Genomic DNA, 26,163 nt, shown 5'->3' with positions numbered 1-26,163 from the left:
CGTTGTGCTAAACCATAATGTGTGCTGGAATACTACAAATACAAATTTTTTTTTCCGCCAGTATTGAGGGAGATATTTTTGTAATACTTATCAACAACAGTTTCTTATAAACATTTTCTTCTTTTTATTTAAAACAATGTTGGTTAAACAGTTATGCATATATGTCACATCTTATGTTTCTTGGTAATAAATTATCTTGATAATTCCAATACTGGTGCGTCTATTTATCCATGTGTTAAAATATAATATACAACACAAAAACAGAATAAGAATAGGAATGTATATTAGGAATTCCTACAGGAAATATAGTAACGGCTCTCTGTGGTTATGGCTTATAAGTTATTTCTCATTGCACTTGTTCAAGTGCCATTGCATGATGCCGTTTGTTTTCAAAAGAGGCCGTTAATAGGTATTTTTTTCCCTCTTCTTTCCTGGCCTCTATATCCTGCATCCTTTGATCTCCTCTCCCTCTCTTCCCTGACGATAGGCAGAGTAGGACAGCTCGTTTGCCTCCCGGCAATACAGATGCACTTAGAAAAGATCAGTGAACAAGACAACAACAACAACAAGAAAAAAAAAATAGTAGTAGACCTAGATGAGAAGCGTCTCACCCGGACACAAAGACCCCGAGCAAACAGATGACTAACCCATGTAGTACAATAATACACCCAGTTTCTCTCGCACATATAACATACACTTTTTACAATAAACACATACACACTCATATTAAAGGAATAGCTTATCCAAAAACATTCTGACATTATGTGCTAACCTTATGTCGTTCCAAAACAGTATGACATTTTTTCTTAGAACACAAGAGGAGAAATTCTGAAGACTGGGCTAATTGCTCTTTTCCATACAATTACCAAAAATAGCGACTAAAGCTTTCAAGCTTCAAAAAGGATGCAAAAGTACCATAAAAAGTGTTGAAAGTGGTCCATATAACGTGCACTACACACAAAGCAATCTGAAGCTATACAATGAAGTTGTAGTACAAAAACCCAGAAGACAATTCGCATTTTCAAGCAGTGGCTTCCCTCAAAAATGTCCTATGGTTTTTTATAATGGCAGTTGTTGACTGGGTTGGGAGGGTTACTTTTAAAATGTATTCCACTACAGGTTCCAGAACACATGTGAAATAAATAATTTATAACATATTCCGTTAGATTACTCAAGGTCAGTAATGTACTCTAAATACTTTGGATTACTTTTCAGCACTGGTAGATTTTTTTTCACTTGTTTTGACTATAAAATCTCAGTCAGTACAGTAAGACAAAATACACATGTTAAAAATACATTCTCTGAAAAAACTAAATATCTTATGCAGTGTTGTTTCTAAAACAAGATGAATCAAATTGATCTTGTTTTAAGGATTTTTACAGAACATTTTTAAACTATTCTCATATTATTTTTTTTATTTTTGCCATAATTTCTCTAGTCTTAATAGAGAAAAATATGATCTAACATGTTTAATTTTTTTATTAAAAAAAAAAAAAACTATCACAAACATTTATTTTAAAGTTACTGTGTTTTTAAAAAAAGCATGTTAAAACAATGATAATTAAGGACTACAACTACCATGAGCATGTGAGCTACATACTCTGCGAACAGCATAATGACGTCACCGCTGAAAATTTAAGTCACTGAAGATCATTGAAGCATTCTTGAGAAAAGTAGCAATGTCTGATTAATGAACGAATCATTGAATAAACGGACTAAAAAAATCAGTCTGAATGATTTATTCAAGAATCGAATAATAGCTAATAGCACACTGGAATATAGCACAAGTATTTTGTGTTCAACGGAAGAAAAAGAAGTCATGGAGGTTTGGAACGACATGAGGGTGAGTACATAATTACAGACTTGACATTTTTGGGGTAAATTATTACTTTAAATGAGAAAATAACACAGAAGTCAACAGGATAATGGATTGTTTGAGTGTAACAGTAAAGTACGCTTACATGTAAGTGAAATATATACAGCATGCTATTACATCAAAAGAGAACTGCGTCTATGTTTACATAAATGTCCAAAAGAGAAATACTGACTTATCCCTTTGTACACAATGTGTTCCCATACCAACTCCTGGTCTTGAGTGACGTGGGCATGCTGGTACAGTTCATATGCTAGAAGATCACTTAAGAAATAAGAAATGTTTTTGATGATAACTATTTTGGCTCAACTGGCGCAAACATTGATAATTTCTTTTCAAATACGGACGCTTCATTCGTTTTCATCTTACAGTTGCTGTTAAGATTTCAGGCCAAAATAAAAATAAAAAATAGTTGGCAGAGGAAATATATCTGCAGTCAGCACTACGTAATTAAATTTGATAACGCACAAGGTGTTCTGGGAGTTCATGTATTCTGGGTGTTTTCTCTAGGCATCATATTTCTTCCCCGCTCTGTGAATTTGCTGGTATAAGGTCATGGAGAAGGCCATTCCAAGCAGCTGCAGAACAGAGGAAATTACATCAGCATAGTCCTGCATCACATAATGTGACATCATTCAAGGCAAAACTATTTCTGAGTATGACTCTGGAAGAGTCTAATCATAATGTGAGTGTAGAGGTGGGCGAGATGACCAAAAACCTATATCTTGATATACGATATATAGCATGATCTAGATACATTTGAATTAATACTTTGTAAATGAAAACTTCATCTTATATAATTTTCTCTTAATTTTGAACTTGACAAACATAGTCAAAGTAAAAAATAAATGCCACATTTCAGTCTATTGATGTGCACCAATTTTCACTATGTTATAACTTTCCTCAAGAACCTTAGGATTATGTTAACCAAGCCTTCCTCCATTTATTCGACAGAATGTATAATAGAGATGATAATCCAAAATGTATACCAGCTGGCAAATGTGAAAAAAATCAGTTTATCACGTCTACTGGTATATTGCCCACCACTATGCGAGTGTGTGTGTTTCAGTACCTGCAGGACGAGCACACACATTGCGATGGTTCCCAGCAAATGTTTGTTGTCATTTAGCCATTCCTCGACCTTCTCATAGCAACCCTAAGAGAAGTAAAGAAGAGATGCATGGGATTACAAAAGTGTGTTCATGTAACATGTGCAGTGTTGCACTACTTTGAAACAGTTTGAACTTCCCAAGTAGAAATCTACTCATAATTTCAATCAGTTAAACTAGTCAAACTACACTTTTAACCCCTTAAAACGCACACATAGTGTGGACTAATTGCAAAACAATAATTACTTTTTCAGAATTCCCCCTTAATAAAAAAAGACTCAAAATATTTAATAATAATATTGAATGTGTTTATAATCTTATGATAAAGTAAAATAAATAAATAAATATTTGTCCTAAATTTGTAAACATTTAATTCTGGTTCTGTTCACTCTACCTCACTTTGAAAAGTCTTATTTCATTCTACTAGATGGCAGCAAGCACTAGAATCTTTTTTTCTTTATCACATTCCAACACAATGTATAGATCTGAAATATAGGTGGCGCTCTAATGAATTTTATCCCTCAAAGATGTGCTCGTCCATAGACGTTCAGTCTAATTTTCAGTTCATGCACCACACTTGATATTTCTTTGAATATCTTGGCCTCTAAGTGGACTAGATGCTTAATCTAAGTGTCATTAGAAAATGTACGGTATAGATTATTTTACTCAAATGCATGGAGATTTTTGTCTAAGGTAAAAGCAGAGTTTAAGTATTTGGATATTTGGGGCTTACAGCAGCAGTGATCAGTGCATAAAAGAGCCGTTTGTATTTGATGACTTACAGAAATCATATTTCATTTTGTGATTCTATTGAAAATATTTCAAACTGTGGTATTAGTACAACAAAATAAACTGTACAGTCCCATTCACGAAAAGAGAGCTTTCATTTGATATCTAACTTATCCATTTAGGTGCTATGTGAAGGACATTCATTTCCATATAAATATTTCTACCCCATTACATCTAGGGGGTGCTAATTTTCAACACAAATGATTTGAGACCTTATTTTATTATTTGAAGTAACAGAAATGCAGCTGTTATCTCTGAAAAGTTCAGATTTTAAGCTTTCAAATGATACCTCATTTTGCAATATAGCGCCCCCTTTGGACCCGCCAGTGGGTCCATAGAATTTAAGTAATAGTTCACCCAAACGTCAAAACCATATTGTCGTTCCAAACCTGTAGGACTTGATCTCTTCCATGGGAAAAAATAAAAAAGGAGACGTTATGCAGTATGTTAGTCTAAGTCACCATTCGCTTTACTTGCATCTTTTTTTCATACAATGAAAGTGAATGGTGACTGAAGGTGTCATTTTGTCTATATCACATCTTCTTTTGTGTTCCATGAAAGAAAGTCATACATACACTTGCAGCCAAAGGTTTGGAATAATGGACAGATTTTGCTGTTTCATAAGGAAATTTGTACTTTAATTCACCAAAGTGCCATTCAACTGATCACAAAGTATAGTCAGGACATTACTGATATAAAAGCAGAACCATCAGTATTTGATAAAATTCATTTTTGATCAAATCTAGACAGGCCCCATTTTCAGCAGCCATCACTCCAACACCTTATCCTTGAGTAATCATGCTAAACTGCTAATTTGGTACTAGAAAATCACCTGCCATTATATCAAACACAGCTGAAAGCTATATTAAATGAAGCTTAATATTGTCTTTGTGTTTGTTTTTAAGTTACCACTGTATGCAATAGACTGGTCAATTAAGGTCAATTAAGGTCAATATTAGATAAAAAAATGGCACAAAAAAAAAAAGAAACAGCTTTCTCTAGAAACTCATCAGTCAATCATTGTTTTGAGGAATGAAGTCTATACAATGCTTGAAATTGCCAAAAAACTGAAGATTTCATTCAAAGGTGTGCACTACAGTCTTCAAAGACAAAGGACAACTGGCACTAACAAGGACAGAAAGAGATGTGGAAGGCTAGATATACAACTAAACAAGAGGATAAGTACATCAGAGTCTCTAGTTTGAGAAATAGATGCCTCACATGTCCTCCGCTGACAGCTTCATTGAATTCTACCCGCTCAACACCAGTTTCATGTACAACAGTAAAGAGAAGACTCAGGGGTTCAGGCCTTATGGGAAGAATTGCAAAGAAAAAGCCACTTTTGAAACAGAAAAAGAAAACAAAAGGTTAGAGTTGACAAAGAAACACAGACATTGAATAACAGATAATTGGAAAAGAGTGTTATGGATCTTAACCCCATTGAACTTTTGTGGGATCAGCTAGACTGTAAGGTGCGTGAGAAGTGCCCGACAAGACAGTCACATCTATGGCAAGTGCTACAGGAAGCATGGGGTAAAATGTCACCCGAGTACCTGAACAAACTGACCATTAGAATGCCAAGGATCTGCAAATCTGTCATTGCTGCACGTGGAGGATTTTTTGATGAGGACTCTGAAGTAATTTAAGAAGTTCTGAATTTTTTATTTTTTTTCCAAATTGTAATAGTAATTTTTCACGTTATTAATGTCCTGACTATACTTTGTGATCAGTTGTATGCCACTCTGGTGAATAAAAGTAACAGTTTCTTTCCATAAGCAAAATCTGTACATTATTCAAAACACGTCCGCCAGTGTAAGTAGTTAGCTACAAGTTAGCAGTATAGCAACTGGAAGTTACTCCTCAACACTGATTATGAGCACTTGAGAAGATATCAGTATACCTGTGACCAGAAAATGTTGGTGGCATTGCGACCACACTCTCTGTAATGCTCCTGGCAGCATTTGTCTGGCACCGTTTTCTCCTGTAGGGCATCATGCCAGTCTGTGTGCCCGGTTACACCACAACACTGCCACTGTGAAAGAGAATAAGAACATTTGCACACTCGTGTCCACATTGCACATAATGCACAAATGTATTTTGAAGATGCTAGCTTATTGATCCTTTGCTTATGATTCTTCAGGAGTTATTTTTCCACTCATCATTCTGTGGAAGAGCAGCTGGAGAAAGACATGGCCAATTTCTACTACTTGAACAGTGCCTTATTGCTGTTCATTACACATCCACACACACCTCAGCCTGAATAATGTTCCAGGCGTTGTGGAGGCCGATGTTATTGTCTGTGTTGTAGAGCTGCAGGCCTTCTTTTAGATCCTGTTTAGCATTCTCACTAACCTGCAAAACAGTTTAGAGTCAAGAACGGTATACACTGGAGTTTTGGAATTGACAATCACATTTAAAGGAATATTCTAAGTTTGATACAAGTTAAACTTAATCGACAGCATTTGTGGCACCACAAACAACAACAACAATCTTCTTCTTCCTCCTCCTCCTCCTCCTTCTTCTTCGCAAAAACCACTTACAATGGAAGTGAATTGGGCCAATTTGTAAACATTAAAATACTCACCATTTTAAAAGTAATGTCACATGACATAAACAATGTGTGTTAACATGATTTTTGTGTGACAAAATTGCTTACTAAATTTTTTGGAGGACAGTTATATCCAATTTTACAACTATGTCGCCATGAACGATGTAATGGCGTAACCCCTAAAAACGACAATTTTAACACATTTAACAATTAATCCACACAGTTTTAAAAGAAATATTAATATATTTTTGCAGTATTTTATGTTTTTAAAATATGTTTATATTTATATTGCTTTTATATTTTACATAACATTCACTTCCATTGTAAGTGCCTCACTGTAACCTTGAGGGATGAGTCGAAATAATTTTTTGTGGTAATCAACATTATGCCACAAATGCTGTCGAATGATCTTATTCTGTACTGAACCCAGAAAATTCCTTTAAAAGCACGAGGGAATTCCTTAAATTATCGATCCATGTGTCCACAGAATACAGGAGTAACTCCTGAACAATGATTGACATGGACCACTTTTGTACACATTATGCAGATTTTATGTAAATGACTTTAAATTCAGTCATGAAACTCTAAATAGTAATCTGTTATCCAACCAAGCATATTTCATGGCCTAATCTGATAGGTCCTTTGACATATAATCTGTTAGTCAATAAACTAGTGTACTCAGTCTTTGTCTAGCATTTAAACTGCCTCAGTTGTTTGCAGATAATCGGTCTCACTCCAGTGCACAACAAGAGTTATCTCACTAAAACCCTCCTCCTTCCCAGCACCACTTGTCTAGATTATATGTGTCTAATTGTCAGTGCTGGGCAGGTTACTTCTGCAAATTCTACAATTACTGCATTACAAATGTCATCCATGTGGGTAAAAGATCACACCAGTTAGATTTGTGAATCAATGCCACACAACATTTTCTCAAAATGCATCACAAAAGCAAAAGCGCATTAATTTACATTTTTGAGTACAAAAGCAATTTGCGAAACTAAAACTAACTTGAGTTGACGTGACAAGTACTTGATTTTTGTAATCTGATTACATAATACCGATTATATGTAATCTGTTACTACCCAGCACTTCTAATTGTGCAGCCGCAGCATTCCTACTAAATTGTCATATCCATTATAATACTTTTTAATGTATTTATTCAGAGCGTTGTCATGATTGAAATGTGGTTTTCACCACCTGAATTTTTCAGCAGTGATTTCAGTTGTACAATGTAGTTGTCACTCATTTAAATAAGTGAAGTGTGTACAGAATGGTATTAATCACTCAGAAAAAGAGTGACAACAGTATTGTGTATATGGTCAAAGAGTGGATATTGTGTGGAAATGCAGAATACAGTAAGAATACTAAAAGTGTAAAGCAGGAGAACAGGTGTGTGGGCTGTTGTTGTTAACACTCAAGATATTTCTAGTTAACGAGAGTCTGTGTACAGTGAGTGGTTAAGGTGTTTGTGTGTGCGTAACTGCAGAAAGAGAGAGTTTGTGATGCTTGGTGCTCATACCTTGTCCGTGTACACGAAGAAAAGGATGAGCAAAATCAACTCTGCCAGCAGAATAATCAATAAAACAATGAAGAACTACAAGAAAAAAAGGGGAGAAATTTAACAACTGGAATTTGTAGACACACACATGCAGATACTGATGCATATTGATACATTTAAGGATATATATTGAATGGCAAACAGGACTTTCTGGCACTCTGAAACATGTTAGCCAGTCATAACAGAGGCCATTAACATATAGAAGTCTTAAAAGGACTATTCCGGGTTTAATACATGTTAAGCTCAATTGACAGCATTTGTAGCATAATGTTGATGATCACAAATTGTATTTCTCCACGTCCCTCCTTGTCTTTAAAAAAAGCAAAAATAGGTTACATTGAGACACTTACAAAAGAAGTTAATGGGGCCAATCTGTAAAGGTTAAAATTCTCACTGTTTGAAAAGTATAGCCACACGACATGTGTTACCATGATTTTAGTGTGATAAAATCGCTTACTAACCTTTAATGTGTAAAGTTATATCAAATAACACCAAGTTGCCATGACATAATGCAGTAAACATGGTTATCCTGATAAATGATGATTTATACAACTTTACTGCTCAAATAATACACAGGGTTTAATAGAATTAATTTTATAAAATTGTAAGCTTCACATTTCTGCCTTAAAACCCTCTAAAGATTGGCCCCATTCACTTCCATTGTAAGGGCCTCACTGTACTTTTAAAAAAAAAATGAAAGAGGGATGAGTCTAAATAAATGTTGTGGTAATCAATATTATGCCACAAATGGTGTCAATTGAGCTTAACATGTATTGAACCTGGAATAGTCCTTTAAGTGTACAGGTGTTAAAAGGGCAAAACTAAATGACAACCATTTTGTTGCAAGAAAAAATTTAAGTGAAGTTCAGAAAGAAAAAAAAAAGTGTAGAGTATGACCAGAGTGGATTTACCGCAGAATATCAACAGATGAAAAGCAGTTATTAAAATAGGTTGTGTGCTGTCCTTGTACTATTATTGACATTAACCTTGTAAATATGCAAATTAGAAACTTTATTCAGGGTCTACAAATGTAAAGTGTGAAATCTTGAAACCTGACTACTGAGGATTAATAACTAAGGTATAAACCAAATGAAACAAGGGACAAGATAACTCTTGTTAACTTAGCCAAGTTAAAAAATTGCATTGGCCATAAATTCTTTCACACACTGCATTGAGGGAGTTGACTTACACTCAGCAACAGGCACTTGTTTTCCTTGATGGCACCGAGGCATCCCAGAAAGCCAGTTACCATGACGACAGAGCCCAAGGTAATGATCAGATTGGCGGCAGAGAGGGAGGGGAAGGAGGGGGAGAATGTGGCAAAACTGCCCTGAGAAACGGACAGCCAGATGCCCACACCCAACAACCCACAGCCTGACAACTGAGAAAGAGAGAGATAATCAACACAGAACACAGCATATTAATTATGGATCAAACACTGTTTTGTCTTCATCAGCTTTTGATTTTTGAGTCTGTCAATGGATGTTACAAAGTGTTATGAAGTACTAGAATGCCCCTTCTGATTTGCGTACTTTCCGGCTACAAAGTATGCAAAAAGCAGAACAAACAAAATTTTCCTGAGTAAATTATTGACTTGAAGGTTTTGTAAAAAGAAGGGAGACTGAATGCTGTTTTTGAGATCTCAAAAAAAACAAAAACATTGTACATTGTTATTTTAAGACAGCAGGCCAAGCAAAAGTTGATGAACTTGATCAATATTTAGATGAAACCACAGTCATCATGTAAATTATGTTGAGGCACAAAGTAAAATACTGAGCAAGTGAAACTTACTCTTAAATGACTGAGGTAGGTGTCTGATTATATGCGTAACCCAACAAAATCACACCTGTGTCAGCTCTCTGCTGGGACAGTTATATAAATGCTAATGAAATCGCAATAGTTGAGTACTGAAGTGTGTAGAGCAGCATTTTGTGTGTGTGTCTAGACTGGAATAGAGTAGAAGGTGAGCTTGTCCAGATCTCATATAGGGGAAAACTCTTGTAATTTCATGCTAGTAGATTATGGGCCAGATACCAGGAGAGTCCTGGATTGGCATCAACTAGAAAATGAGTACATGTTATATTGGCTGCAATACAAAAAATGTGTGTACCTCAGAAGAAAAAAGTTATATGGGTATGGAACAACATAAGTGTGAGTAAATGATGAAAAAAAATATTTTGGGGTGAACTATCTCTTTAAAATACACCAATAAAGCATATGCAAATACATTAAGAAAAAATATCTCAAGTTATTAAAATTCAAATTTGGCAAAGCGAGATTCTATGAGACATTGTGCACTAATGCCTACAGTGCAGTGGTCTGTCTCCCCACACACTCCTCTTTGAGTATAATTGAAGGTGAAAGGCTGTGTCATTTAGTTCCCTTGTGAAAATACCCTTCATGTACTCGGAGACCCATAAAGAATGTGAAATGAGACAGAATCCTTATGCTCAGAAAATAATAAATGACTAGACCAGCTGAAGTCTGAAAAATAGGTTACAGCTGGTGAAAATATTTAGAAACACCATTCAAATGAAAGACACAGTAATAAAAAAAAAAAAACCTAGGGACTAACCAGAGAACTAGAAAATAACCACAAATCACAAACTAAGGCTATTTGGTCCACAAAGGCAGACAGACAGTGATGGGTGTAGAGGTAGGACACACTGTTCTTCACCAGGGAAACAGCTTTTTAACCCATTTTTTAGTATTCATGACACTATCAGAATGCAGACACACTCACACAAAAACAAATTGAATTCAATGTATTCTCTCTGCCTTTGTAAAAGCTTTCATAATGGGTTTGTTCTTAATCTAATCCTGCACGTCAAACTGGGGGACTGTTCTTGTTTAAAGTGCACTGCATACAAACAAAAAAGGCACATATTCTCTAAAGGTAACTGGCTTGAATGAACACAAATAAGGTGTATGGACAGGAAAAGGCAAGGTGAGACAAGGCAAGGGAAATGGAGAATAAAATGAAAAAGGTGAAAGAAATGAAACCGAGAAAAACTGAGAAGGAAAGGAAAGGCATAAAACGGGGAAAATGAAAGGAAAAAGGAGAAGGAAATGAAAATGGAAATGAAACAGGAAAAAGAAAAAAGGGATAGAGAGAAAGAAAGTTAGAAAGAAAAAGAAGAGGAAAAAGGAAGTGAAGTAAATAAAATAGGAAAAGGGGGAAATAAATGAAACAGGGAAAAGGAAAATGGAGAAGAAAATGAAGCAGGAAAATGGAAAAGGAGAAGGGAAGGAAAAAGAATAGGGAGACGGAAATGAAATAGTAAAAAGGACATGAAACAGGTAAAAGAAAAATTAGATAGTGAGAAAGAAAAAGAAGAGGAAAAAGGAAATAGAGAAGAAAATTACATTTAAATTTTTTACATTTATGCATTTGGCAGACGCTTTTATCCAAAGCGACTTAAGAGTGCACTTATTACAGGGACAATCCCCCCGGAGCAACCTGGAGTTAAGTGCCTTGCTCAAGGGTGGTGGCGGCTGTGGGGATCGAACCAGCGACCTTCTGATTAACAGTTATGTGCTTTAGCCCACTACGCTGCCACCACCACTCCTTATTAACAGGAAATTAAATTAAACAGGAAATTAAACACACAAAAAAGGGATAGTGAGAAAGAAAAAGGAAATGGAGAAGGAAATAAAATAGGAAAAGGGAAAAATAAATGAAACCGAAAAAAGGAAAAGAAAAAGAAAATGGAGAAGGAAATGAAGCAGGAAAAGGGAAAAGAAACAGGAAACAGAAAAAAGGCATAGTGAGAAAGAAAATGAAGAGGAAAAAGCAGAAAGAAATTAAACAGGAATAATGAGACTGATAGTGATTAATAAATAAGGAATGAATAAGTATTACAAATAAGAAGCAAAAAGTAAACTGAAAGACAGAGAAAAGTTGATTCAGCAGTTTAACACATCCCACATGCAAAACTGACCTCTCACACACACACACACACACACACACACACACACACACACACACACACACACACACACACACACACACACTAATGAGTGTGCTATGTATGTGACCTTGTGCAGTCAGTCTGGCCTTAACTTTGACTCATGTATTAAACATGGAGCTGAGAGCCATCAGGCTCATGAATGTCAAACACATGAAATATAGATTAACAGCAACATAAAACAACTCACACAACACACTCGACAGATTCATAATTACATGCCAAAATCGTACATTTTTGTACAAAAACAAGAAAACATCCACACACAAGGAGACAAAATACAACAATACTATTCACATAAGCAGCAAGATCACAATTTGAATAATATTTTTAAAATAATAATTTTAATTAAAAAGGTATGAATGACTATAAACCAGGACAAGGGGTGGACCAATCCAGCCCTGACCAGGACACACTTCTACAGAACAGGAAAGTCATTTCTCTTCAATTGAAGAATGCACTCTAAAGTTGAATTCCAACTAACCAAAGCACAGAGAAATTTGACATACCACTCTGTCTCAAGGTAATTCTGTCTATCCTCCTGTCCCTCTCTTTTTCTCTCTTTTATTCTTTCTCTACCCTAATGTTTTAAATATAAAGTGTGAAATCTATCTCCAGGCCTTCATAATCTTCCCATCATTTCTTATTCTTTTGCATTCCCTTCATATCTATGAGTTTATGTCTGTGTAGTGGGGAGTTTTTAGATCAGTAGGGAGTTTTTCTGAAAGATCCCGTCTGTGATTTGGTGCATCCGCAGTTTAACCCGCTCAAAAACAAACAACAACAGAGACATACACACAGAGGACAGATCAAACGAGCAATTGCACTCAACTCTCAGAACTATAATCTTACACACAGACATCCCGTTACACACACAACAATAACACAGAAGATTAAGACGTTAGGCTGTGCAAGTGTACCTAAAAGAGTTGTTAAAATAAGGGAGAGAGAGAGAGAGAGAGAGCAGGGAGAGAGCAAACTGGAAGGAAGAGGAAAATATAGTGATTAGTTTGAGTACTCTGGTTCAGATGAATATGTATTACTGCCTTTGATCTAAGAGCATTTAACACCTCATGATGAGTAAATCCCTAAGACATAAAGCAGAGCATTCACACACAAATAAAAACACATCCCTTGCAAAAATGTACCAAGGTATTATACCAATTATTCATAGCTTCCACCAATATACTTTTTATGATAGTTATAGTTATATATAACTGTAGTAACGTGGTATTAAACACCACTTGTGTGATTCACAGATGAAAGATCATGACTTAAATTTCAGTCTGTGAATCACACAGAAATATCGTATGGCTTAAGACGACCTAATATATAGTGCACAAGAAGTATTGACCTGTTTCATGTGACATCACTGTATGGCCGCACCACCATGTTTGTGACCAAAGTTTCATTAACCTTCGTTATGCTGCGCTGTGAGATGCGACAAACGTCGGATACATTTTTGTTTCCATTTATAAATCTTGAAAAGGTCATACTGCTGTTTAAGTACCTGAGCCAAAATGTAATTTTTCTTTCAATAAAGTTTGATTTTTTTAAGTGATGCTTCATTTAGCCAAAGACAAGCAGCGATGCAGAGGGAGAGCAGGGATAAAAACAGTCTTTGTTAATTGATACATTTCAGTTATCTGTTAACGTGTCAAATATATTAGTGTTAAAAGCAGCCCTGACATTCATACAGATGGGATCATCATAGACGTTTTGTAATATTATGACCAAAACAGAGCAGAAAACAACACAAACTTGAATCACTTCTGAATGAGAGATGTTTACGGTGATGTACCGGTAGGTGTGTGCACTCGTAGGTGTACGGATATGAATAGTGGAAAAAAATATTACTTAAATGTCCACAAAAGTCAAATTTGGCAATAATTATGCAGACCTCAGACATGAATACACCTCTCCTGGGACATGGCATGGATCAAAGGCGTTTTTTTAATGTTTTTTTAATATCATTTTACAGGTATTTTTCCATTCACCGCCATTGTTTCCTCCCACTGTTGGTCACAAATATGGTGGCTGCGGTGGAAATGTGATGTCACTGGAACAGGTCAATAGGCTAATTTTATGATTTTGTTTTTGTTGCTCAACTGCATCTATCACCTTTTATTTTTATCATATGGAAAAAAGCTTCCGGGACAATCTGCTGAAATTCTCCTTGTGTGCTCCACAGAATAAAATGAAGTCCTAGTGATTTGCAAAACTTCCAGTTTTCATGACTGATTAGTCGGCCGTTTATTTGAATAACTAATCTGTGTTAAGAATAATAATGTAGCTATAATAAGGCTTTGCTATGTTCACAGGACCCCAATCAGATGCCTTTTAGAGGGATATACACATGTTAAGTGCAGCACTTAAACATGGTGACTAACGAATATTTAACAAATAAATAGGCTAAATAACTATAACATCTTCTTGCACAAAACTATCGAAGTGAGAAAGGTAAGATATAAGAAAGGCTCCAATACAGAGCGGCACAAAACAGCTTATGCACATCCTGAAAACAGAAGGAGACACTTCAATGTAACTGGAGTGCTTCAGGGGGATCCTTGCTGAGCATTCAAATGCGCAGAACTGCATGATAATCTAGTTCACGACATCAAGCAGTTTAAACCTGTTTTACTGCAACTATTTTTTATAAACCGTCTCAGACAGAATCAGAAAAAGACTTTATTGTCTCCACAGCACCTCACAAACATACGGGAATATTACTCATAGCAGAGGACTTAACGTCCGACAGTGATCGTCTTGAAATGTATTGTTGATGCAGTCAATTAAAACCACCACCACTAAAAATAACAACTGACTAGGAACAGCATGAGGGTCTATAGATCCCCTTAGAGGAAAACAGTTTTGCATTCTCTCACAGTAAGTTTTGCTCAATACTCGCAATAATTTGAGTTCCCTTGAAATTATTTTGGGTTCCCTTTCAATAGCTTTTACTATGGCTTATGAAAATGAACCACGATTTTCTACAGTAACCATAGCAGTTACTTTATTTGAACTATGGTATTTGAGGTCAAATCATAGAAACCACAAAACTGACCATTATTTTACTACAGTTACTATATGTGAACTAAAGTATATTTAGTAAAACCATAGGAACTACAAAATTGACCATGGTTTTACAACAGTAACCACATTTTAACCATGATATCCATAGTAAAACCTTACCAATAATACAGGAAAACCAAAACTGTTAATACAAATTATATGGTTAGTTTTACTATAGTAACACCATGGTTAATTTGTGGTACATGTACTATGGTTCTTACCACAAAAATGGTTACTACAGTCATGGTTACTAAATGGTTTAGTTCATTTTAAGGGCATTTTTTGGGGGGTAAAAACTATGGTTTTAAGAACAAATTAACCATGGTGTTCCTACAGGTTTTTTTTAGAAGAATGATTATGATTTTTATAACCATAGTTTGTTTTCCTGTATTATTACTATGGATTTCCTAAAAATATCAGGGTTAAAATATGGTTACTATAGTAAACCATGGTTATCTTTCGTAAGGGATGGATAAAGCTATAAAGAGGGTACCCAAAATAATTGTGAGGCAATGAAAACTATTGCTAAGAAAGCAAATCTTTTTCAGAAAGAATTCTGTGCATGCATTCTGTTCAACTAGTGACCAATCATAATTGTAAAAACATTGTTTCCAAACAGGTTTCCCAAACACTCCCCTGTCTGAAACTGATTTAAGCCAGAAGGTGACATGTGAGGTCATATAACACATCCTTAAATTGACAACACTTAGTTAGGATGTAGATTGATACTCACCCAAAACAGCAGGTTGAAGAGGAACATCATGTATTTGACACAGCACAAGCATCCACGCGCCATCTTCAGCTTCTCAAACTCTAGGAGGAAGACAAACGATAAGTCCAGGTAAAACACTAAATACTTCCCTCCGGTAGACACGCGTTTATCTTGATGTTTCCCTGCCGGTGGAACCGCGACTAGCGCAATGTCTCTCTGTGCTGTTTGATCTTTGAGATTTGACCCTCGGGAGCCGTAGAATGCCCCTACAGCCAGACGGTGACCCCGGCGGGCCGCCCGGGAAAACTCTGACTCTACACTGTCCACTGAGGGGCTACGCTGGACCTCGGATTGATGGCTTTCACACCTCTGCATCTTCAGAGAAACAGCAAGCCGAGAGCATGTTTCAAAGTCTTGTAATGCACATGTTCAAATTCTCCATATGAATGAGATGTGAACTTGCAGAGGTTACAGATGTCTCCCAAGTCAGTTTGTGCGAGATCACACCCCCTTGGGGTTTTCCTCAGACCGATTTGTTACTTTAAATTCTGCTTCACTGATCATATCTTGGAATTCTTCCTCTCTCCTCACATATAGTGTCTACTATATGTCTTTTTTGCCTTTTTGTTGTTTCCGTCATGCACGCGGCATACAGAGCATGTGCTTTCAACTTTCCCTGCTCTCTTTCGATCACGCTCTTTCACTGCTCTGGATCAGCATGCTCTGTTTAGTTGATTTGCTCTGCTGCATGTACCACTTTTCCTGCATGCTCTCGCTCTCTTTCCTGCACTATTATTAGAGCTCTCCCCTCTCAGCTCTCCCCATCCCAACTAGCAGTCTTTCCCTCTCTGTATCATCATACTGTACCTCCCTCCATTCATCCTTCTCTCTTTTAGGCTCCTCCTCCTCCATTTCAGCCAATCTGTTATCAGGTCAATGCATTTCCTACCTTCTCTCGTAATTGCTCTCAAACCATAGTGATGTCAGATTTGTCGGTGAATTGTTCTTTTGAGTCAGTTCTTTTAAAATGAATTAGATGAAATGGTTCATAAATCGAACATTGGTTTGAATGAAAATTATATCTAAAAAAAAAATCTGCATCCACTTGTCACAAACACCTGAAAAGATCATGGAAAATTCACGAAAATTAATTGGTCAAAAAGGCTGGAAACCCTGATTTTGAGACTATAGGTGTAACGACCACTTCTGTTAATCGGCCACAGATATCGGCTGATAATATCAAAATGCCCAAATGCCTGCTAATTAATCTGCCTGGACATAGTGCAGTATGTTTGTATGTCTACAGTATGTATGTCTACAGTATGTGGAAGTCCAACTCACTTCGTCAAAGTCATGACACTAAGAGATTATGTTGTCTTAATGTTTCCAGGTAATTTCTCTGTTGCCATGCTACGTAAATGAACAGACTGTAATGTGTAAAGAGATTTGCTGCTCTTGGTTCAGTGATTGAACCACATACTTCAAAACACACACAAAAAATTCACTCCTCTAGTTAGTAATTTAGCAGATACTTTAATAAAAGTGATGTACTATACACTAGGGCTGGGCGATATGTCAAAATTATTTGATCACAATATAAAAAAAATCACAATATATGATTACATCATCAACCCCTCTGCCAAGGGTCGGTGATTTTTTTTGCTTTAAAATTTTAACTTATGTATTGAAACATAACCAAAAGACATCTAAAAAATTCAAATTGCACTTTAAACTAAACCAAAAAAGCAATACAATAATGAAGATCAATACCATTTACCGTCTCCAACGGCTCCATTTGCCATCAAGCATCCGTCAACGACACCAGGTGGACAATTACTAATAGCCTACAGACTAAGAACTAAAGATAATTAGAAATGTAAAGACAATAATAACTATAATAATAAAGCCTAATAAATGTCCTAGTGTTCCCAAAGTAATGCTGCTAAATGTGTGTTCTTATCGAATTTAATGCTTATTTACAGTTAATGCAGCCTAAAGAAAAGGAAATAGAACTCAATTTTAGGTTCAAGGTGAACATGTCGTATTGTTTTATGATTTAATCACTTTCATCTTTGTATCATTAAAGGGGTCATGACATGAGAAACCAAATTTGCCTTGATCTTTTGGTATATAAGAGGTCTTTGTATCATTAAAACGTCCTGCAAGTTTAATATTTTAAGACGTCCTCCCCATTCTAAACGAATCATTTATTTAATCAAGCTCAAAATACAGCTCGTTCTGGATTCATGGTTAGAAGTGACGTGTCGGTTAGAAGTGACGTAACAGCGTTTGCATATGACCGCCTCCAGCACAAGATAACTACGATTTAAGCGCAAGACAACTACGCTCATTTCAGTATCGCCGTCGCCTCACAAGTGTTCAGTCGATGGACAGCGAGCTCTGACAGAGACTACTTGTGCACAGGAAAATTACGATGCCACACAGATGTGCTGTTCCTGGCTGTGGTCAAACAAAACCTCTGAATAAGCTGCCGAAAGATCCAGACGTCAGGGAAAAATGGATGCAGTTTATTTTTTGCGGACGTTCCAGTCACGGCAGTGTTAACTTAAGCGTTTGTTCTGTACATTTTAAGGATGACTGTTTTGAGAACAAATCTCAATATGATGCTGGCTTTGCCAGAAAACTGTTGCTCAAAGATAAGTCCGTGCCGACTATTCTGGGAACAACGACGACGCAAACTGTAAGTAATCTATTTTAAACTTTAAACTACTTTTTAAAGCGCAATTTCATTCATTATGAATAATCACAGTGTTTTTACTTAGTTTACTTGCATATTGTTCTGGCTGGGGCGTCAATAATTGATACATAGGCACTGACGTTAGCCAATCATAACAGTGGGCGTTAACACTGAAGTCTTAAATGGAAAACGCCCCCAAAACAGACTGTTTGAATCAGAGGATGAGAAACAGGGTGGGAAAAGGTCATAAATCACTAGATTTTAGAAGTTTTTCTTAAAAAAAATATATTAATACTATAATTGCACCTAAGGGAACATAATAATACAATAAAAAAAACCATGTCATGACCCCTTTAATACATTTTGCGGGTGCTAGATTCACACCCTGGGCTACAGTTTAATATATCGAGCGACTTCCCAGATCCATGGTTTTGCCATTTCACAATATTGTCGGTCATCATCTGTCAATGTCGCAATTGCATCGGGATCTTTGTAAGACATCGTCGATATCCGACAACATCATCCTATAGACGATGGTAAGAGTTCATGGATCTAGCTTTGCGGAGCTTGAACTGGGGATGTGCATGAGTAATCAATTAATCAAGTACTTTTCCTACACCAGCTAGTCAACTATGAAAACACAAGAACATCGCAAATGGATTTTTCTTTACCCAGTTGCCTACCAGGAGCAGCGCTGAATACAAGTGGGGGGGTTGCTATGATGGAGCCTAGTTAAGTACTAGCAATAGTTGTGCATGAGTGTTTAAAAACTCTTAGCATGGGCAGAGTGCATTTTATAAAATTATCTTTCACCTAGTTTTTGCAAATGTGCATTACTCACATTGGTTTCTATGTTTCTAAGCTCCGGGTGAGTGTAAGTGTTTTTTTTTTTTTTTACTTTTAATTTTGTTATGCATTTTGTTCATTTCATTTTATCCCCCCCAAATGAAAAGCATAATTTGTTGAAGTTAGCCTATTTTTAAGCTGTTCTTGGTAACGTTTGTGAATAAACAAAATATAAATTTCACATACGTGTCATACTTGTTATTTTTAACTTACATTTTAATTTACGAGTAATCGATTACTTGTTCTTTAGTGGGTTAGAATACTCGACTACAAAATTACTTTTACATAATAATGCCAATCCCTAGCTTGTACCTACAAACTTTCCATTCCCAGCCCCAATCATCATTTCAGGGTGAACACAAATGATAACATAATTTTTTTTTATTTGGGTAAACTATTCCTTTAACCACTAGACAGCGTTCCCTAGCTATTTTCCACATTTGTGTGTTTGAGGTGGAATTGTAATGTGAGGCTGAATTTCTCCACCTATAGGTGCTTTGATTTTATTAGCATTTTTAATTCCTTCCCTCTGGTGCCCTTTCCACTTCTAATTAAATAACATTGTGCACTGTGATCTTGACTAACACATTGTGCCTGTTGTTTTGTGCTGACTCAGCGTCTTTATCCCTTGTGATATCAAAAGATCTTAGGAAGCTCATTAGACAGGCTTTTATAAGAGGAAAAGTGATTTCATTTAGATGAAACTGTGGACAAAACAGTCCCAAAGCTCCCAATAAACACACAGGCAGCAAATATCTACATCTACAGTATATTTGTGAGGACCTTCCATACATATACATTTCTAGACTCAGTTTAAAAAAAAACACATGCATACGTTTAAAGACGCATGCTGAAGAATAGAAGTGCTGTCCAGATGTGCGTTTAAGGATTAATTAAACAGACTCTGATGTAGCACAAATCTGCCACCTCATACAACACTATAATGAACATCTGTCTGCCAATCTGCTCAGGGATTTTCACACATATACAATGTCCTTAGATCTGACAAAGAGCTTTGCGAGACTTTATAATAAGAATGTTTCTGATTGTGGTCTCAAGCAGGCTGTTTTTTTTGAGTTGGACACTGGACTAGCTTGAGTGCAAACTCCACTCTGATGCAGTCCATGGGGAAATAGGTAAGAACATTATTTTGAACACTAACTGTTCATGTACTCAATCAATAGTGGCAATTTGTACATTTTTAACAAAGAATATCTTACATAGTGCAGCTTTAAAGGTGCTTGTTCATGTCGACTTAGACTTACACTGACACCTAGTGGCCTGGATGCAGCATCATTCAAACGCAATAGTTTTCAGTTACTGACGCCAATGTAAAAATTCACAATTCACCATCAGTCATGATTACTTTAATCATTGAGTGAATGTGTCAAATAACAGGACGGTTACTGAGATTAAGCGAGTAGTATTTGGCTGGTCGTGTGATTCTAACATGGCAGCCCCCATGTGTGAACCCTCTCTATGTAGAATAAAACAGCTCTTATAAGGTTACTGATATGACTGGAGTCTTCATTTCATGTGAGTGGTCAAGATTTCCTACATTTGTTTCAAAATTACAATCCATTTCTTAAGGAGTACAGCTTTTTTAATGAAGAAAAAAATACTGCACCTTTAATGTTTTCATTTATATTGTGCAGCAATGTCCCCAGCATGTTGCTGCCACCACCAAGCTTCACATTTGGGATGGTATTGCGCAGGTGATGAGTGGTGCCTGGTTTCCTCCAGACATAATCCTTAGAACTGAGGCCAAACAGTTAAATCTTTGTTTCATCCGATCAGAGAATCTTGTTTCTCAAAGTCTTAGAGTCCTTTTGGTGCTTTCTTGCACTGAGGAGAGGCTTCCATCTGGCCACTCAGCCATAAATCCCAGATCGGTGGAGTGTTGCAGTGATGAATGTCCTTCATCTCCACACAAGAACCAGATTGACCATCAGGTTTTTGGTCACCTCTCTTACTAAGGCAATCCTGTCTTTGTACTCTGCCGGCAGTTCCTTTAACCTCATGGTTTAGTTTTTGCTCTGATATGCATTTTCAGCTGTGAGACCTTTCCAAAGGTGTATGCCTTCCCAATCATGTCCAATCAACTGAATTTTCCACAGGTGGACTCCAATCAAAGTCATTATGAGGTACGGAGTGTAGACTGATGTTAAAAATTATTTAAAGCTTTTTAGCATAAGGCTGCAACATAATTGTTTATGTTTTTTTTTAAATGAAGAGGTCTGAATACTTTCTGAATATACTGTAGTTATCCCGGTTACATACTATTTCTGTTCCATTTTTGAAGTATTAATCTCTGCCTGTTTTGGGGCAAATATTGGCTAAAACCCCCATGCACTACAAGAAAATTTTGGATTTGCGACTGTTTTCTCACTTATTAAAACACAGCTGTATTTCAAATGGGTGAGATCAGTCTTTTAAGTCAATGAACCATTAAACCTCTCAATGTACAAAACTTAAAGTATGCATCTTAATTTACAGTTCATTAAAGGATTAATTGCATGTGCCAATAAGCAATAGTCCAGGTACAAATTTATTTGGGCCTTTAAATGCTATCACCTTACCTACTGACACCTCCCATTTAAACAAATTAATTTAACTTCAGTATTGAGAGAAAGAGGGGCTGCTTTTGCCTCCATTTCATTTCATCAGAGCTACTCGTACAGCTGCTGAACACACAAAATGCATGCTAGCTTAACTAAACTCTCTTTTAAACATGTTTTTAACAGTTGTGCATTCACACACATCATGCATACACACATGCATTTTAAACACATTTTCTTTTTTTTTTTACATTAGTAATATTTAAGTCACATCGGATTGGAAGACTATATAGTTTTTTTTCATGACTAAAAGCAGATAACAGCCTGGCCAATATTGATATAGCATCTTGTGGCATTTTAAAAGTTAAAATCACCCATAAGAACAGGGAAATTAGATTAAAGATTCAAGGAATAAAATCTTTCATTTCTATAGTCAAACCTGAAAAAGGACATGATTAAAGAGAATTTATCTCTGAATGCAGGTAATTAATTCCCCTTTTAAACTGAAAAAACATGAAACAAGTTCTTTTGAATGTGTGTGGAGTTTGAAGTTAGATCAAGCATTACATAAAAAGGCGCAATTATTGCAAAATGCCCTTTGACAAGAGTATTCAGCACACTATATACTAAAGTTATTTTCTCTGTATGAAAGCCTGAGGGCAAGTGCTATTTCAAAAGCTCTGTCTCATTACTTAATTATGTCATTAGTTCTTTATTCCACTCTCTGTTCAAAAAGAGACAGCGCTCTCCCTGATCCTCTACATACTTTATCACTCTCCACTGTTTTAAGGAGTATTTAGAATTAAAGGGTAACTAAACACCTGCTCAGAGTCTGACTCCACCCACTAGAAATATTTGACAATGCAGGAAAAGTGGGCAGACCCCGGCGGGAATAGAGGGAACGAACCGAGTGCGGGGCTGAGCGGGGGGGGGGGGCACCTGAGACTCGTAGTGACGGATTAATTGACAGCTGCTGTCAGACTCTATGTTATTATTATTCCTCACACGGTCGCAAGACGACATGTACATGAATCTGGCGTGGTGAGCTGGAACCTGCTTACGTCAGCTGTCACCGCTTACGTCACGAAGTACCGCAACAGCCAATAGGAAAATTCAACTGCAGTAGCCACCGTTCAACCTGAAGAGGGCAGCACTCAGACGTTTTTACACCATATATTGTAGAATTAAAACACTTTATACACAAATGTCAAAAAAATTACTTGAATCAATGACCAGTACTAATAAAGCCCCATGTTTACAGACCATTAACTAAAAAAAGTTGGTTTAGGGTTTAGTTACCCTATAACAGTGTGACCTCTTTAGGGGTAAAAGCAATTTTGGGTGGCACTGCCCTCTTGTGACATAATAAAATCAACAACTGTGCCATCTTTGCTGCTTGTGTTTCGGAATTATTGCTCATCCGGTATTTTTTAGCTTATATGACAATGTTTACTTGCATGTTTTGTTTCCCATCTGTGTTTATTTGAACTGGGAGCACAGACATTTCAAAATAAGAGTCTCTGGTGTATTTCTGGCTTGTTTACAGTTAAAAGTCCAGCGTTATGTACCAAACCTTATTTTTTTTGTTTTATGGTTAGGGTACAAAGGGGCTAAAAGCACACCTTAAAAAAAATTTGCTTTTTAGGTCACAAAGTGTGTCAAGAATGACAAAATAATAACGTATCTTTATTAATTAATGATGGAGCTACATCATTTGTTTAAAAGAAATAATAACGGAAAGTGTTTTTTTATTTTTTATAAAAAGGTGGCAAGGCCTTATACCCCACACTTGAGGTAAAAGGCCCCCTGGGGGGGGTTACAGTGATATTGTGTATATATATGGTAAAATAGTAACAGGGCAAAATTTGTCAACTTAAGCAAATACTTTTGAGACAACAATATGCTTTTTGTGAGTAACAAATTAAGATAATAACTATTCAAAATAACCAATTCAGAAAACGGTAACCCATTCCTGTTAATTTCAGTCACTTTTGGCATTTCATAATATCTCAAATATTCTATAAACCAATTAATCTCCATTGTGATTGGATCAGTCAATGTGAGCCCTCTTTGAACATTCTTCATAAATATATTCACCCACTTAAGAAAAACAATGTGCTTTATAGGGCCCCTGCAACACGGGTGCTTTTTACCCCAAATACTACTCTTTCACTTATTGGACAGTTATTAAAAAACGTTTGATGTAATCACCTTTAACAAAACTGAAAATGACAAACACGGATTCTGGCATAAAATAAGTGATAATTTCAGGGATTTTCACTAGCTACATAAATTTGCAAGATTTTATAAATAATTAAATATTAGATCAAATTACCTCAAAATCAAACTTTAGACATTGCACGCAAAGATCTCATAGGTCAGAACAACATTGCTGTGTATAGTGACAAACAGGTGTTTAGGTAAGTACAGTTGTAGTTTTTGTTGTTATTTAGTGTTTTGGGTGAAAATCAAATCAAGAGGGCCTTTAGCCCAGTTGTACCCAATTATTGGGATTTTGGTTGCAAAATAAAACTGCATTGGAATTTTAAACATTGTGGACTCACAGTAAGGACAGTAAGTCACAGTAAGGAAAGTCTAAGACTTTTTTAAACATTCAATTAATAGATTTTAAAAACTATCGGCCGATTAATCGGTTATCAGCCTTTTCCACCAGCTAAGTTTTCGGTATCTGCAAAATCAATCTCTAGTCAAGTGTGTCCAAACTAAATTTAAGGGAGAACAACAGATTTCTCTGACCAATGAGTTCTTTTGGTGTAAAAACAGTAGGCATAATTAATGAGATATGGTATATATTGAGATATCTGAAGATAGAAATTAAATTGTAATCAGCATTTTAACATTTTCAGTACTTATCAAGCTGCTGACTAAGCTGTTGTGCATAGTCATGCAGCAGCTGCTGTCTACTAAAGATTTGCTTTTTAGATGCGCTAATTCTGCATATTCCTTTGCAGTGACTAATCACACATAATTTTGGCATCCAAAATCCCTGATGAGAGGGTGATGAAATGCCAAAGTAGCCTAGTTTGATTAAACTGTACACCTCACTCAGGGCCATTTCCACGAACAAGGCCAAATGTACTTCATTTATGGCATTATTTGAGTCTGCGAGTCTCCCTATTAGGGAAATCCAGTTTAAAAGCTGGTAGTTGTGTTTGGAACATGGTTGCTAGTTTCTAGCTGGTCCATGCTGGGAGACCAGCTTAGACCAGCTACCAGCATGACATACCAGTTAAAGGATGTCAAGCTGGTTTTTGGAAGATGTTAGCTGATCAACCAGCTAAAGACCAGCTCATGACCAACTTGGACCAGCTTGGGCCATCTTAGGACCAGCTAGCATGTTCCAAAACACAGCTACCAGTTTAAGCTGGATTTTCCAATCTTTCCATATCAAGTAGTTTCCGTTTGTTTTTTCACTCATAGGTCAACCATCAGAGACTTACTGATTCAGTGCGCATATATGTTTTTATTTTGTTTTTAATATCGGTGATGTGTGTGTGTATATATATATATATATATATATATATATATATATATATATATATATATGTGTGTGTGTGTGTGTGTATATATATATATACACACACACACAACTTGTTTAAAGATGACACACACACACACACACACACACACACACACACACACACACACACACACAACTCGTTTAAAGATGACACACACAAAATACACACATAACAAAAGAAAAGCTGCACATATTTAAGTACATTTGGGGCAAGAACTAACATGTAAACAACCGATATGTATCAGTTCCACAAATAAACAAACTTTAGGCTAGTACACAACCCTACATGTTATAAACTATAAACCCTTAACTCACCCTTTTGGCTCTGTCTTACAGTACGTGCTTCTGTTTTCCGACTTGCTTTCTTGTTGGCGAAGGAAACTCTCCTCACTTTGGTGTGTTTTTGTCCATATAAAGATTATAGACTCGATTAACTGCGACCTACTAAGCTTAAACGCATACAAACTATAGGTAAGCGCACTGTTGATTTCATTGTAATCGAGTGAGAAAAAAAAAAGTTGGGAATGGGAATGGCACTGACTTTTCCCAGGAACGGAAACCGTAAAGCAGGAAAGATGAAGAGAGGCGTGACTTGTTGAACTTAGCAGGGAACGCTACACGCGTTTGCCAGCAGGAGCGCCCCTTCACCTCCACTCTCACACAAAGTCTGATTGTTATTCTTATAAATATGTTGAATATTTATAATGTGATAATAAGTGAGCTAGAGTCAGAGAAAGATGTAACCTCATAAGACACAAAAAGAAAACGTTTTTGGAAATATGTTTAGGCTTATTCGTTAGAGAAACTAGCACGCAGCCATCTTGAAAAGGTTGTCTTTGAACTTCCAGTCTAGCTTTTTCTACATTGATATGGTGTTGCTTTCAAAGTGTA

At 36.3% G+C, this 26,163-nt stretch overlaps 1 protein-coding gene across 2 annotated transcripts; it reads right to left on the bottom strand.

Moving 5' to 3' along the window:
* Window positions 1-102: 102 nt before the first annotated feature.
* LOC127637410 (tetraspanin-9-like) lies at window positions 103-25,854 on the bottom strand. 2 transcript variants are annotated; one of them, XM_052118448.1, is made up of 8 exons: window positions 25,588-25,854; window positions 15,651-15,730; window positions 9,067-9,258; window positions 7,839-7,913; window positions 6,022-6,123; window positions 5,672-5,803; window positions 2,946-3,029; window positions 117-2,451 (listed from the first exon to the last, which is right to left on the bottom strand). In XM_052118448.1, the coding sequence occupies exons 2-8, from the start codon at window positions 15,711-15,713 to the stop codon at window positions 2,380-2,382; spliced, it is 720 nt and encodes a 239-aa protein (XP_051974408.1). In that variant the 5' UTR covers window positions 15,714-15,730; window positions 25,588-25,854; the 3' UTR covers window positions 117-2,379. The 2 variants fall into 2 exon arrangements, with proteins under 2 accessions (XP_051974407.1, XP_051974408.1); XM_052118447.1 differs by lacking the exon at window positions 25,588-25,854 and having other exon boundaries at window positions 103-2,451; window positions 15,651-16,270.
* Between the last annotated feature and the right edge of the window lie 309 nt (window positions 25,855-26,163).

Source organism: Xyrauchen texanus, chromosome 45, assembly GCF_025860055.1.
Source record: "Xyrauchen texanus isolate HMW12.3.18 chromosome 45, RBS_HiC_50CHRs, whole genome shotgun sequence".
Lineage (NCBI taxonomy): Eukaryota > Metazoa > Chordata > Actinopteri > Cypriniformes > Catostomidae > Xyrauchen > Xyrauchen texanus.
Note: the sequence above shows the minus strand (reverse complement) of the source record. Positions and strands in the feature narration are given on the sequence as shown.